This window comes from Molothrus aeneus, chromosome 2 (assembly GCF_037042795.1).
Source record: "Molothrus aeneus isolate 106 chromosome 2, BPBGC_Maene_1.0, whole genome shotgun sequence".
Classification (NCBI taxonomy): Eukaryota; Metazoa; Chordata; class Aves; order Passeriformes; family Icteridae; genus Molothrus; species Molothrus aeneus.
This window is the reverse complement of record NC_089647.1, coordinates 45879114-45893197: the sequence shown is the minus strand read 5'-3', so window position 1 is coordinate 45893197 and position 14084 is coordinate 45879114. Positions and strand designations below refer to the sequence as shown.

General features: G+C 39.4%; 1 protein-coding gene across 1 annotated transcript in view; it reads left to right on the top strand.

Moving 5' to 3' along the window:
• ATP8A2 (ATPase phospholipid transporting 8A2) overlaps window positions 1-14084 on the top strand; it is a 319989-nt gene that overhangs the window by 274613 nt on the left and 31292 nt on the right. Inside the window, exon 34 of the mRNA XM_066544842.1 lies at window positions 10603-10691. Coding sequence (XP_066400939.1) covers window positions 10603-10691 — 89 coding nt within the window. The remainder of the gene's footprint in view (window positions 1-10602; window positions 10692-14084) is intronic.

Below are 14084 nucleotides of genomic sequence, written 5' to 3'. Positions count from 1 at the left end.
CGCTGCGGATGGAAAGGCTGTCCTCCTGTGAGAGAGGAGGTGGCTGTGCCTGACCTGGGGTCAGGCAGCCAGCAGAGCTTCTGTACCTTGGACCGGGACTCATGGTCAATTTGTCATTTTGTCAGTGTTTTATGCTTAAGGGAATGTTTCCTGTGGGACTGCTTGTCTTCAGCTGTTGGGTTTATCGATGGCCCTTGTGTTTGGAACATTCTGTGCTCGGAAATCAACCATATGTGGAAACAGGGGTAGCGCAAGGTGACCAAGACTGAGCAGTGCATGGCACTAAGTGTCCCCTACAGACATTGAATACTGCCCCACCTTACTGGGAGGCTTGTCAGGCATCTCACTGAGCTGGAAGCTAACTTTTGGCAGCAATTCATTAAGTTATGGAATCAGAGCAGGCACCTGTAGCTGTGATTTGTAATATGGAAAGAAAATTACATGAATTGTTACAATATTGTGATGCTGTTGTGAAGATTTCAATAAAGGGTGAAAGGAAGGGCGAAAAATAGAGACACAGAGTGCATCTCCAGGCTTTGGCAAGAGACAGGAAAGTGCAGTGGGAATTGCCGCAGATGTACTTCATACGTGACAGTACAAGGCACAGAGACACGGTGGCTCTGTGAAAAAGTTGTATGTGCTCAAGCAATGGCATAAATTACTCTGGGAATGAAAACAAAGGAAAGGGGTAAGGTTTTATAGGAAAAACTATTTATTTGTGTAAGGCTCCATGGATCTGAGTTGAATTGCAGTCATGCTAAAATAACCCAAAGCCTTTTAGGGCCTCCAGGAGAAGCAGTATGACAGTAAAGAAAACTTTGAGCTAACTGCATTCAGAATATGCTTTAAGAACGTAACCACTGAATGAAGATAAAATCCATGTGAATATGTGGTGACTGAGCTAGTAAATTACTCTTCCTGGAGAAATAAAATGTGGGGAAGTAATGGCTGTTATCTGATGCAAATCAACCATTGCTGTAAGAGATTAAGATCTCTAAAGCTGAGTTTAAAGGACACAGTTTTCCAGAATGCAGAACTCCCTCTATGGAAGTGGTGTACTTTCAGCTGCTGTTGACTTTGGTAAGAATTCAACATGCTTATCAATTTATAAACCTATGTCCCAATTTCAAAAACTTGGAAACTATCTGCTTCTCTTGGCCTTGCAGTTATGAGATGTAATTCTTGCTGTATGATTATTATCCATTTTCTGAAATTCTTGAGCTATGAAGGAATCTATAGGATGTGAGACATGGGGAATAGTGTTATCCTGGTAAATGCAATGTCAAACCATATTAGGGAATAAGCAAGTTAAAAACAGAAGATCAACAACAGTGTTTTCCATTTGTGGGTTTCAGTGCTGTAATTCACTGCAGGCAGCAAACCACATGTGGAGTTGCAGTACTCTCCAACAAATTGCCTGCAAGAGCAGGTGTCAGCCTGCCCCATTTAAATTGCTACATCAGGACTTTGGAGAGCAGCAGCAGTCTTGCTGACATCAGCTCATTTGCCAGATTTGGAGACAAAATGCTGAATCTAATTTGAGCTAATACTCATGGAAGTGTTGCCACAGGCCATTTTAGATCTTAATATGTGCTGTAGAACTTCAGTTTCGGTCAGCAGGTCCAGTCAGGACCTAGAATTGTTTAGGTGGCTCAAGCATGTGGATAGATACCTGATTATACTTACCTGAATTATTTAATAGTTTTAATTTAATAATGGTAAACCCCAACTTAATCTTGGGTTTTTTTAATGGACTCTCTTAAGATGATCTATAAAAGCACAAAAAAGTTTAGCATGAAGACACACACAGTAGCAAAACAAATAGTAAAGGAATAAATGCAGATTTCAAAGATTCTTCTTGTTTAAGTTAGTAAAACAATCATGTGAGATGGAGCAAGTATTATTCCATACTAATATAAAAATGCTATTTTCCAATTAAATATTTGTTTGTTTGAAAGCTTACTTTCAAAACACTCCACTGAGGGTGGTTTTATACTTTGTGTTTTCTGAGGATAGAGCATATACCCAAATTCATACTGCAAAACCATGGCAAAAGTGATCTTTCCACTCCTGATAGAGGATCTTTTTACTTAGGAATGCTAATACTGAGAAGGAGGGAATATCTTGAAACAAATGTATTTTATGTGAGGAAGCCAGTGTTGTTGCAGTAGCAGAGTTGGGAAATTTTCAGCACAGAAAGCCAGCAAATTTGAAGGTTCTGAATCTTTTTGTAGATGTAACTTAGCAAGTTGTACAAATATCCTGTATCTTTTCTGGCAAGGAGCAGCTTCTTCTAAACATAATTACTCCCCTGGAGTTTGAAATTCAAAGGTGGTTTCTGTAATTTTTTTTTCCCCCTGCAGCCTTCATGATGAAGGCACAGTTATTAAATAAGGGCAGCTACTCTACAAGAGTCGTTCCTCTTAAAACCTTTACAGAAACTTAGAGACACCAAACAAGAGTGGTTACATGCTGAACATTACTTCAGAAGGAGAATGTAAAGTATAAATTTCTTCTATGCAGAGTAGAAGTTTATCCTAAAGTGCATGAAGCAGTGACAAACTGTTGCATTATCGAGTCTGTCCAAATTACTCTTCCAGATTTCATGCCTTTGTTGGTGCAATTTGAGGGGAGGAGGAGGGCAAAAAAAAAAAAAAAAGAATTCTTAAAGAAGTATGTATAGGTGTGACTTTGCTTTCATCCTGGCTTCACTTCCTTCCATGTTTCACATTGGCTCAGTGGAGTTCTGGAATCATGGCAGGTCACTGCCCAGCAGCTGTAGCTGCTCATGTGCCTGCTCTGCCAGACTCTGCAGGGGAAGTTCATCTTTAGTTGGAGTGTAAAAGAGAATTATATTGTGTTGCACAACTGTGTAATTGTGGACACATCTCAGAAAACTCAAACTATCATATAATTCAGAATAATACCAAGCCTGACTAAGGTGAGGAAAAATAAATCTTGGATGACATAAACATTTTTTTTCCAAGTTGTGATTTTTTTTCCAAGTTGTTCATGGTTTTAATTTGTGCTGGAGAGGCTCATGCTAATACAGAAGGGTATTTTTTTTTTAATATGAAATAATAATTAGCACTTCATGCTATTTAGGTAAAAATTTACTGAGATGTTTCATCCACTATGAGGAGAAGGTCCTTTGGTTAATGAGGTGTGTGCTTTCTAAAAAAATTTCAGGAATCCACTTAGCCATTTACATGGAGCATGATTTTGCCACTAACTTTTAACCAACAGTTTTCTCCAAATAACTATGAAGAAACATAAATTTACCTTTTTTTTAGCTTAGCATAATGAATAATGAAAAAATTACAGGCTGTGTGGAATTGAATCAGAGTTTACACTGCTAGTGAACCATAAAATCAAATTAAAGCACTATCTGATTAATTTTCTTAATTCTCTGCTATCAGAGTAATAATGGAGGGTAGCATGGGCAGGCTCCTTGTTTAATTGGTACTGTTGTATACTATTTAATAAATGAGATGAAGTAATTTCTTCCTTAAGCAGGATGTAGAATGTATCTTTAGTTAACACAAAACAGAGCTTATTTTAGCATCCTGTGGGACATATTTGGCCAATGATATGTTCATGTATCTAAGTTATATTAAGAAATAGAATAAAAATAGGTTTTTAACTTGCTGTGGTCCTCCATTATGAAAAAGAATTCCTGATAAGAAAATAAAAGGATCTAGAAGATCCTTTCACTGTGCTCCTATGGTTTTGTGGCTCTATCTAGTCCTTTCAAAACCATGGCTGTGTATGTGAAGTTAGTTTTGGTGGGTATTTTCTTCCCCTTGAAGGTTTTGATTTTTGATTTGTAACTTTGTACTGCTAATTCCTGATCATGAAATAACTTAAAGCAAGCAATTTGTCTTTTTTGAGTTGACATTATATTTTTCTTGGTCTTCTGTACTTTAATTTGTATTTTCCTGCTTTCTTTTATCTGTTATAACCAGCAGCTTCATTAATGAAAAGCTTCTTGCCTGATGCCTGGACCTCAAAACACCTTGGTCTTTACTAGGAATGCCAAATTCGTGCCTTTGTGCTGGTGTTGGCAATTTTCTTTTTGCACAAAGTGCAGCTCCTTTTGTCCCTCCCTACATTTATGTCCAGGTGCTATATTAAAAATATCAACAAGCTTCATAGCTAGGGAGCTAGACAGTGGATAGATTTCTTACTCTAGGCTCCCATGTGTCTTCAAGTATGACTGGCAAAATTAAGAGAAAAGGGTAAAATATTTGAGTGAGGTGTCTGATTTTTTTTTTCTCCTTTCCTCCTTCTGCTGGTCTCAAGGGGATGTGTTGGTATGAGCAGAGACTGGGAAAGGGAGGAAATAGTTTTGAGACTGGACCAGTGCGTCATTGTGTTAAATGCAGCCAGCCAGTGAGGTCATTGTTTTCTTCTGAGTCATTTTAGAGTGAAAACTCTTACATTATGGAAAACATTGCACATCTTTATTTCAGATATGGAAATATCCAGCCAGCCTTTCAGTGGCAGAGCTCTGCTGATTTCATCTGAGGTACTCCTGACTCCCAGTGGTGTAAGCAGGAGGGGAAATCAAATTCTTCTGCCTCATTTCTTAAAACTTTGCCACTAACCCAAAGGGCTTATTCTTCAGGTACTTTTCCAGCCTAGGTATTTGTTGAAGAGGGAGCTATTAAATCTGTTGATTGCACCTGTCAGCCCTGAATCTACAGATCTGTCCAGCCTGGAGCTGGCTGCAGTTATGTTGCAGGGAAAAGTTCTTAAGCACCAACTCAGGTTGAGACTAGACTGTGTTTGTGTGCACAGGGAAAATCCTCAAGACTGCATTCTTGGATATTGGTTATATTTCATACTTGGGCTCCAGTAGGCTCATTCTCCATCTAGTATGATTTAATTGGGGGACTTGGGCAATCTGCCCAGCTCTGCAGTCAGTTTGTGTGACTATGAGCTAGTCCTGTCATCTCTCTGCACTTACATTTTAATGTATGTGATCTCTAAGGTCTAGGGCCTGATGTTTGTAGCACCTTGAGGATCTTGTATAATACAGGAATTTTAAAACTATCTCTGTATTTTCTATAGTCTTAACAGCATGGGGTGGAGATAATGACCATTCCACACAAGCTATAATAGAAATAGTAGGAGGTTTTGATTTAATGTAACAAAGTTTTTTTATCATTTGAAGTGTGAGAAAGCCATTGCTACCTGATGCCTTGAGAATAATTTATGAAAAATGTGTTTGTTTATGACACAGTATCTACCAGTTGTTACATGGCATGGACTGCTTAGAGTGTTAGTTTGTGGCAAGTCTTGTGTCTCCTTAAGACCTCTTCAGTCATTTGATTGCTAAAGAATTAATACTTCTATCCATTTGAGGTAAAACTTCCAGGCCTTTTGAAAGAAAACTACCCAGTGCTAGCACTGAAACATTCAGGCTTAGGAGGACCTGAAACGTGCAGACCGTGCACAGTGCAGTTCTGTAAAGGAAAACGGGTGGGTAATAGTCTGCAAACTGTAAATATATATTTGCTGAGGTGCTTGCTCAATTATATTGTTCATAATATGCAATAGGATTTTTTTGTGCATGGAATCTGTTTCTCTTCCTACTGAAGTTAGGGATCAAATTTACTTGTGAGAAGCATTCTAAAAATTAGAAAAAAAGAGAAAAGAACAAACCTGCAGTAAAGATGTCAAAGTTGGAACATCACTAAAAGTGCAACAATTTCAAGATTGGGGCAGAAGGTGTTTTACTTAATACTGAATCTATTTTCTAGACATTTAAAGCAGTGTTCGAATTAGTCCTATTGAGTCTGTAGAGCAGAAGAAAAGCCATCTTTTGCAGGAATCTGAGAGTTTTCAGAGCATTGCTGCAATGTGTCTCGGTGCTAATGGTTGAACTTCTCGAAGAGAGTAATATGTTTGTCCATACCCCGTGCCTTCAGATGGGGCACTGGAACTTAAGCAGGACTGTTTGCCCAAGCTAGCAGCACCAGTGGGAGGAAAATGTCTGTTTCTGAGGGCCTAGGAATGGCACCTCAGGTCGATGGGCCAGGGGCAGGCTTTGAAGAAGCTGCCGTCAGTGACTGAAAAGTGACTGACATGCTTCCATGTGAATTGCCTACATGGAATGGGAGCAGAGTGACCAACTGGGCTTCCCCTGCCCCAGCTCTCGCCCTTCTGAAGTGGTGTGCTCAGACCAAGCCACTGGTCTAGAACTGCTGGAGGGGAGGCACTGGCAGACAAGTGCACCTGGTGCATCTCAGTTGGCTGCCTCCAGCTGTGTTGGTGCAGCTGGGCATTCACTGCTTCCTGCTTTGGCTACCCAGGCAGAGCAGGTGGAGCAGCAGGGCCAAGCTCCCAGAGCTGCACTTGCAGCTCCAGCCACTAGTGTCATCAATGTCTTCCAAGTCCAGATCAAGAGTACCTCAGTGATGGCAGTGAATATTTCTTGTCCCTCACAATAATCATGTGGCCATCCTCTCCCTCACTCCTCCTTTCCCAAGTGCTGCCAAAGGCAGTGCCGTGCTATCATCCACATTTGACCACTGGGGGCCCAGTGATGTGCCATCAACTGCAGGTTGCACTTAAATCCCTAGTGCACAAAGCTGGAATTGAATGAGTATGAAACTGCAGTTGAGTGACTTATTGGGTCCTTATCCATGTCTCATGGAGAGAGCTGTGATCAGGCTCCAGGCACACTTCCAGGAATTATTTTTTTTTTGTGCTGGAAATATAAAGCAATATGATCTTATACTTCTTCTGTCCATTTTTTCTTGAAGTTAAGATACGTAGATATATGAGGAAATGAAATCATAAAAAGTTATTCGAAATAGGAATTTTAATTTTGTCTCGTTTTTCTTGAGTGATATGATTGAGATCCTTGCTTGCTTTTTCTGAATCATTTACTGGTCCCCAGCTGTCTAACCATGCTGTGATAAGAATACCAGAACAGTGTATATATTGACTTCCCATCCCTGGGCACTTTTGGCCTTGTTCTCCTTGGAAGTTGTTGAAAATAGTGACACCACCTATTGGTAAAACAGTACAACGAGGAATAATGCTTATGAACATACTAAGAATAGTAAAATGGAGAAGAGAGCTTGACATGTACTCCAGATTGTATTGCAATTTAAGGTGTTTTTTTTAAAACAATCTAATCTCTATTTCATATGCTTGTGCATAGCATGTCCTTGAGTTAAAATAAGCAAAGAAACAAAAATTCCAACCAACAAATGTAAAAGCCCACCTTAACCTATGCTTTCTAAAATAATAGTAAAAAGACAATCTTCTTGGTCCTTCTGAGTGGTCAGTGCTATTACTTCTTTTAATGTTTTTAGAATGAAAATAACTAAATTGTCCACCCTTAAAAATGCTATTTAGAAGATGTGAAAGGCGTTGGGACCTAAATTATTTCCTCCTCAGTTCTGAAATAACTGGAGCTAACTTCTTTTTCTTTCTTTTCTTATTCCTATTCTTTATTTTTAACAAATGTTATCAATTCTCTAAAATGAATGCTTTGTCTGTGGCAGATTAATCAGTGTTTGAAAGGCAGTTACTGGTGGCAGCAGTTTAAGTTGCAGTGTTCTCAGAAGGAGGACTTGCATTAGTCTCAAGTGGTTTTGGGGGGTGCATTGTGATTAATGGTCTCTGGCAATTCACCTTGGGTGTGATAGTCACTAATGTTTACATCAGTATACAGAACAAAAACTACTTAGTTACATATCATGGGGCCTCTGTGATGACAGAGATGGTCAATATTTAGAATTTGTTTAAAAAACAACCTATTTCTACTCCTGCTTTGTGTGATGATCTTGACAAAAGGCGAATTGTAGTGGTTCCTGTTTGGTATCTCTGCTTTTTTTTTTATCTTGGGGTGATAACTGATAGCTGAAGAGTGTTATTCACAGGAACTGGGTATAGAAATGCCATGTTTCACTGAAGATGTAATGCAGTACTGTCTTCACTGTTGTCATGACTGGTTGAGCAACTGAAATGGAGCACAGCAACAGCTGGGAAGTGTGAGGAAATCTTTGTAGGGATAAATAGGTGCTCTTATTGCAGCTTCTGTTCATAACCCAGCTCTCTGTCCTACAAGTTAGGGACTAACCTAAAAGTGCTGTCTATGGATGTCCCCAGAGCACATTGGGTGATTTGCTGTGAATGTTGTGCTGAGGAGCTCCCATCCTGTGAGAAGAGGGTGTAACCCTGCAAGGGAGGAGGCTGTGCTCAGAGGCAGAGCTGTGCATGCAAGACAGACCAGACTGTTGTGAAGCACAGCAGTCCTGTAACTCCAAGCGGGAACTAGACATGAGCAGGAAAGAAACCTTCCAGATGAGCTGAGGAATGGAGTACAACCTTGATGAGGATTGTGTGGGAAAAGCCTTCCTAGTAGTAAAATGAGTGTCTGACAGGGTTCCAATGAGATGAATAGTTTTACTGTTATGGTGAAGTTTTTGGACAGAATAATACTTGAGTAAAATACATAATTGCAGGCAAAAAGTATTTGGCTTTGAGGTTTTTTCCAACATGCCACATGTCCAAATTCATAGCCATTGATTGAGATGTCAGCATTTGTAACAAAAATAATAGCATTTTAACTTCTATTGTACACATATTCAGAATGCTCTGCACTATGAAAGCGTGTTAAGTTGCTTTCGGCTAGAAAAGCAAGAAGCAGAACGTAAAATATTTCAATTAAAAATATCAGAAAATGCATATAGAATACTGTGTCACTTTTTTAGCCTTTATTAGCATAGACAGAGGAGGGATGGTGAATGGAAATGCTGATGTGATTCTGTGACTCCTAACACTTGAAGGGTCATGGCCAAAGAAAAGCAAAGCATGAGGATAAATCTTATTATGTTTTACCACTGTTATTACAGTTCAACTTCTTGGCTACCAATAAAGTTATTAATTCCCTCTTATTTCTGTACATCCTTTTCCTTAAACAAGCATAGACCAAAACTGTCTGTGTGCTTCTGGCATTCTCATGTGAATGTGAGTATGAGGGCTCCCAAATAACGGAGAGCTGATTCTGTGACTGGAATGTGTTTGCTTACTGTCTGTGTGGGTGGCAAAGTGTCCATGAATGTTTTAGCACAGTCTAGCTTGCTCTTCGTTTCACTACAAGATTTACCACTGATCTGTCAGTCTAGCAGTGACATGGAGGATTTAACATTTAAAGGTGAAAACCACTTGTGGATGTACTCCCTACTGGGCAACCCAAGGGCAAGTTGTTGCTAAATATGACTGAGTTGTTAGATGAACAGCTCTAGACAGAGATTGACACTGGGAGAAGGTGCTGGATGCCACTGGTGGACATCCTGGCAGAGCTCTGTGATGGCTTCTCTCAGTTTAAGAGCTTTACTGTAGTGAGTGACCATCATGTGAGCAATCATTCTCATCTTAGGAGGTGTATAACTACAAATTTTGTCTCCAGTATATTTAAAGGCTAGGTAGGTGTTTCATGTAGTTCCATTTCCTCTGTAGCTCAGCTGTGTCTTTACCTGTACCATGGCCTGACACTTCAGTATTGCAGTGCTTGTGTGCTACAGTGTGAGACAAAGCTGAGCCATTCAAGCCTGTGTTACACTGCTGACATATCAGTAGGTGCATGTGTGTGGCATAAAAACTACTGAGAAGATTTTGGAAAAGAGATAGAGCAGTGTGCATAACTGAGGAGAGAGTAAAATCTGTCTAGACACTGGAAATGCTGTTGAAACCTTTCAGCCTCTATTTCTGTTTTGTGGTGCACACAAGTAGTTACAGGGGGGAAAAAGTCCTTTCTAATGTGTAGCAGAACTTAACAATGCTGATGGGAAATATGTGTATTCCATGGAAGGGGTGATGAGGTAATCTCAAACTTTAATCACCATTAATTTATCTGCAAAAGGTTCTAGTGATCTAAAGTAGCATTTCTGTGAATAGTGCTATATTTCAACTTAATTCCTAAGCTATTTGTGTATGCTGGAATATGCAGAGCTTCCAAATATCTTCCTTCTCAAATCCCACCAAGCTTTTTCTTCAAGCATTACAACGAGAAAAACGTGAATATAAACTTTGAGCTCTTTGTTTGTAAAAAAAGCCATTTGTGGGACGGGAGTGAATCTTTCCCACCCTGGGTTTCAGGCAGCAGTAGCTTGAGCAGGAAGTATTGTATTTAAGTGGAATATGACTGAAACATCTTAGTGAGAAATGCATTTTTTTTTTCATGTCAGTTTGATGCTGCTCAGAGATTTAAAACAGTAGATGGGAAGAGAGTAAGCAAAGGGTACAAAAGGTAGTGAAAAGTGCGAGCAGAATATACTTAGAGTGCTCTTCTCCATGACTAAAAATGTGTCTGCCTGGATCCATAATTTAATATTTTTGGAGGATTTGGTCAAAATGCATAATTTTTCAGAAATGTTTAAGAAATTTGAGGTCATAAGGAATTATTGAAAAAATGCCATCACTGTTTGTTAATTATTACCTCACCATTCAATTTCAACATCACCCAGACCATGGATGCAGTACTAGTTTGATGCCATCACTCTACCTTTTTGCTTGTAAACAGCCACTTAACATGTAACAGCTTGAAAACACTCATGAGTTATTTGTTTGTTTTCTTCACAGGCTGGAATGGTGTTAAAATGTGGATACTTCTGGTTTGGCTTGTTTCTTGTGCCCACTGCGTGCCTTGTTAAAGACGTGGCATGGACAGCGTAAGTCCCAAACCAGTCCTCTTGGTGTTGTAAGAATTATTCTCTATGCACATGTTGTCCAGTCCAGTATTCTTCTGTAAAGAACCCTAAAGTCTCTCAGTGATTGCAAAATGGTGGTAGTCATTTGGAAGGGAAAAAAGGTGAAGGGGGTGATTCCTCACCTGCCATGGCACCCAGCAGTGTGAGAGAATGAATGGCTGGGACTAAATCTGGAGGAGGTGGCCTTGTCTGAGTAGTGAGGGTGTGTCACTCTAGGATTACTTGTGTTGTCTGTGCTTTAGTTAAAGGCAAATTTAAATTGAATGTCTGAGATTTCCTGAAAATGGAGCAAATAATTTGTTGAATCTGACTAAGGTTAGGTAGAAAGTAGAAATGTGGCACTCTAATCCATAGCCAGGAAGCTCTCACCTCTTTGTCAGCTGCTTTTTAGGTTCTCCTTCAGCAGCTGGGTCTTTGAAGACTGAACTGGGAGAAGAGCAATACTCTGCTCTTTATGTTTGAAGTGAAGTCTTAATGGTACCTTCACTGCCCAGAGAGGAGGAACAAACTGGTGAAATACAAGCCTGTGTAATTCCCTTCTCTCAAAATCTTGGGGTTTCAAAGCATTGCAGAAGGCAAACAATTTCAAGAACTTGGATTTAAAGGGAAGCAATTTACCTTCTCTGCCATTGCAATTTGAAATACAGAAGTAATAATTTTAATTTAGAATTTGTGGCCTTTTTTCAGCTTACTTTTAAGTGTCTTATGCACCAAACCTTCCATCTTTTCCCTTGGAAGGATGTGTTACAATTAAGAAGGTTTTGTTACATATCGGATACATAATAATTTTGTACAAGGGGGACCCCGGACATTCCAACTCCGGGGCAAAAAGGCAGAATCCTGCCTGGAATGAAGAGGAAATACAGGTTAGCTTGTAACTTGTCAGAAAGGCTCACAGTGAAAGCATCATGACACATAACACTTTGCTCCCAGAATGGGAGTTGGTCAGTCAGGAAAGATTCTTGGAATCATACAACCATTTAGGTTGGAAAAGACCAGTGGGATCATTGAGTCCAGCTGTAAAACTAACACTGCTAAGTCCACCAGTTTGCTTTACAGAAACATGCAGAAAATACTAAAAAAACCAGAAAGTTTCCCAAGCACAGGCACATTTCAAACACATTCATGAAAGGTAAGTCGTATGCACAGATCAGAAAATCTGGTTTTATTTCATATGGGGTTGATAGCACAGTGAAATTAAACTGGTAGTAGGCAAATCAGCACTCAGTAAGTACTTCTTAAATTTTGTCCCTCAGCTTAATTTTCATAAGCTAGACTGCTCAAATTAAATCTAGATAATGTAATGTGAAATTTCAGCTATGATTTAATAGTCCAGCACATCAGAGGTCTGGGTTTTTGGGTTGTTTTTTTCTTGCACTCACTGAACTTCTGCAATTGTAAATGATTTTAAAATTCTAAAACTGAGGCCAAAATGTTTAAATTTAGATACTTAACTGTGTCTGTGACCTGCTTGTTAAAACTCTGAAAAAAATCTTTAGCTTTTTTAATGTTTTCATGATAGTTGAGTGTCCTGAAGTTGTCCTCTTTTCTTATCAGTTCTTGGCAAAATAACTCATGAATTGTAAAACAGGCTAGACCATGGCAGGCTCATCCTCAGCTATTAGTCATTTCAAACTCTGTTACTGACTGAGCCTGTTCTTTAATATTTCTTAAAGAAATCTCAGCAACATAATCCTTTCAGTCATTCAGACTGAGAATGTATAGAGACTGTGAAGCTCTCAAGACAAACGTGTATGATTGATAGGCCAGATATTTTCCCAACAGATTTTAAACAGGAGGCTCCTAACAATATTAAGCTAAAAATCTCTTCTCTGACCAGGACCTTATTATTTTTTTCTTTTTTTAAACTAAGCCATCACTGAAAAATTAACATTATTAACATTTTAACTAGGATAAATGAAATGACACAGCTATCAGTACTGCCATATGGAAGGAGTAAAGGTCTATTTCCTTTCCAAGAGGCTTGCCATTTAAAACTGGAGCCTAAGGCCTCTGGAAATCAGCTGGCACATTTCCACAGCAGTGGTTACACCACATTGCTCTCTGTAATTCAGCAGAATATGGTTTTGGCCATAAAATTCCAGCAACTCTGCCTGCTCATGGTCATGGAATTTATCCCTTTCAGTTTCTTTTGGACATGAAGCACATGTCCACAGACAGAACATCCGTATGACCCAAAAGGTACATGCCTAATTTCAGTACAAAATACTGCCAGAAAGCCATAAACACAGTACAGAGTTTTAGTCTGGAACAAGGTTGATTGGATAGTCTGTTTCAGACACATACAAATCTTTTGCTTATAAACTGCTGTGCTGCATCTACTATCAAAATTTCTAATGCTGGAAGCAAGAACGTGTTTCCATTGTTACACAGGCTTCAGTTGTCAACACATCACTTACCTCCCATGTTCTCTGTGGCTCCAGGCTTTTTTATTTTCTTTTTCTTTTTCCCCTTTTAAATGAATCAAGGAAATGTGGAAAACTCTTTTTAAAGAGAAGGAAGCTTATTATTAATCCTTGGTTGCAATACGTTGTTAACTTTGGTCCACTACCCTGAATTCAGTGCCTTGGTTTGCCTTGTAAAAATCCTACTTGTGCCACCATTGCAATGAACAGAGCTTTGTAAGGTGAGTGCTCCCTCACAGCTGGCACATGTCACTTGAATACATGTCACTGGCTCTAGGAAATCTTGGAATAGCTGACTCACAGAGGTATGTGGGAATCATAAAAACACAGCATGTATTCCAGCAATATCAGGCAAGAGTGCAAGAATTTATTCCTTATTGGTGTCTCAGTGCTTATTTTACAGTGAAAATTTTCCTGAGCCTTCAAATCATTACCAAAACGTTCATGAACTTTTTACCACGGGGAAGAAGCAGTTTGCACTTGCCAGTTCTGCAGTGTAAGTAAGAGAAGATACAAGGAGCTCTTCCCATCTTTGCATATACTTGCAGTCCCTGAAATACAAGACTCATAAAATGGTACTGAGGACGATAAGCCAGAGTAGAGATAGTGTCATGTTTGAGAAACATTTATGAGTGTCACCATGCTTCTCCCTGGCAGATTCTGGCCTCCTGAACCCCCTAAATATCCTAGGCCAGTGAAATGATGCACTTCCCTGGCTTCAAAGGGGAAGGGCTACACAAAATACAAAGATGGCCTTTTGCCTGTTCTTGCAGTCCCTGATCTTAAAATCCCAGCATGTGAGGGAAAGGTTTGTCTTTATGTAATGCATCAAATTTTAGCTGAACAGTAACAGCAAACACAAAATCTCATTGTTCACTGAGGACTGATTGTGCATCCACGGTCACTTGTGGAGTACTAACCTAAAAGC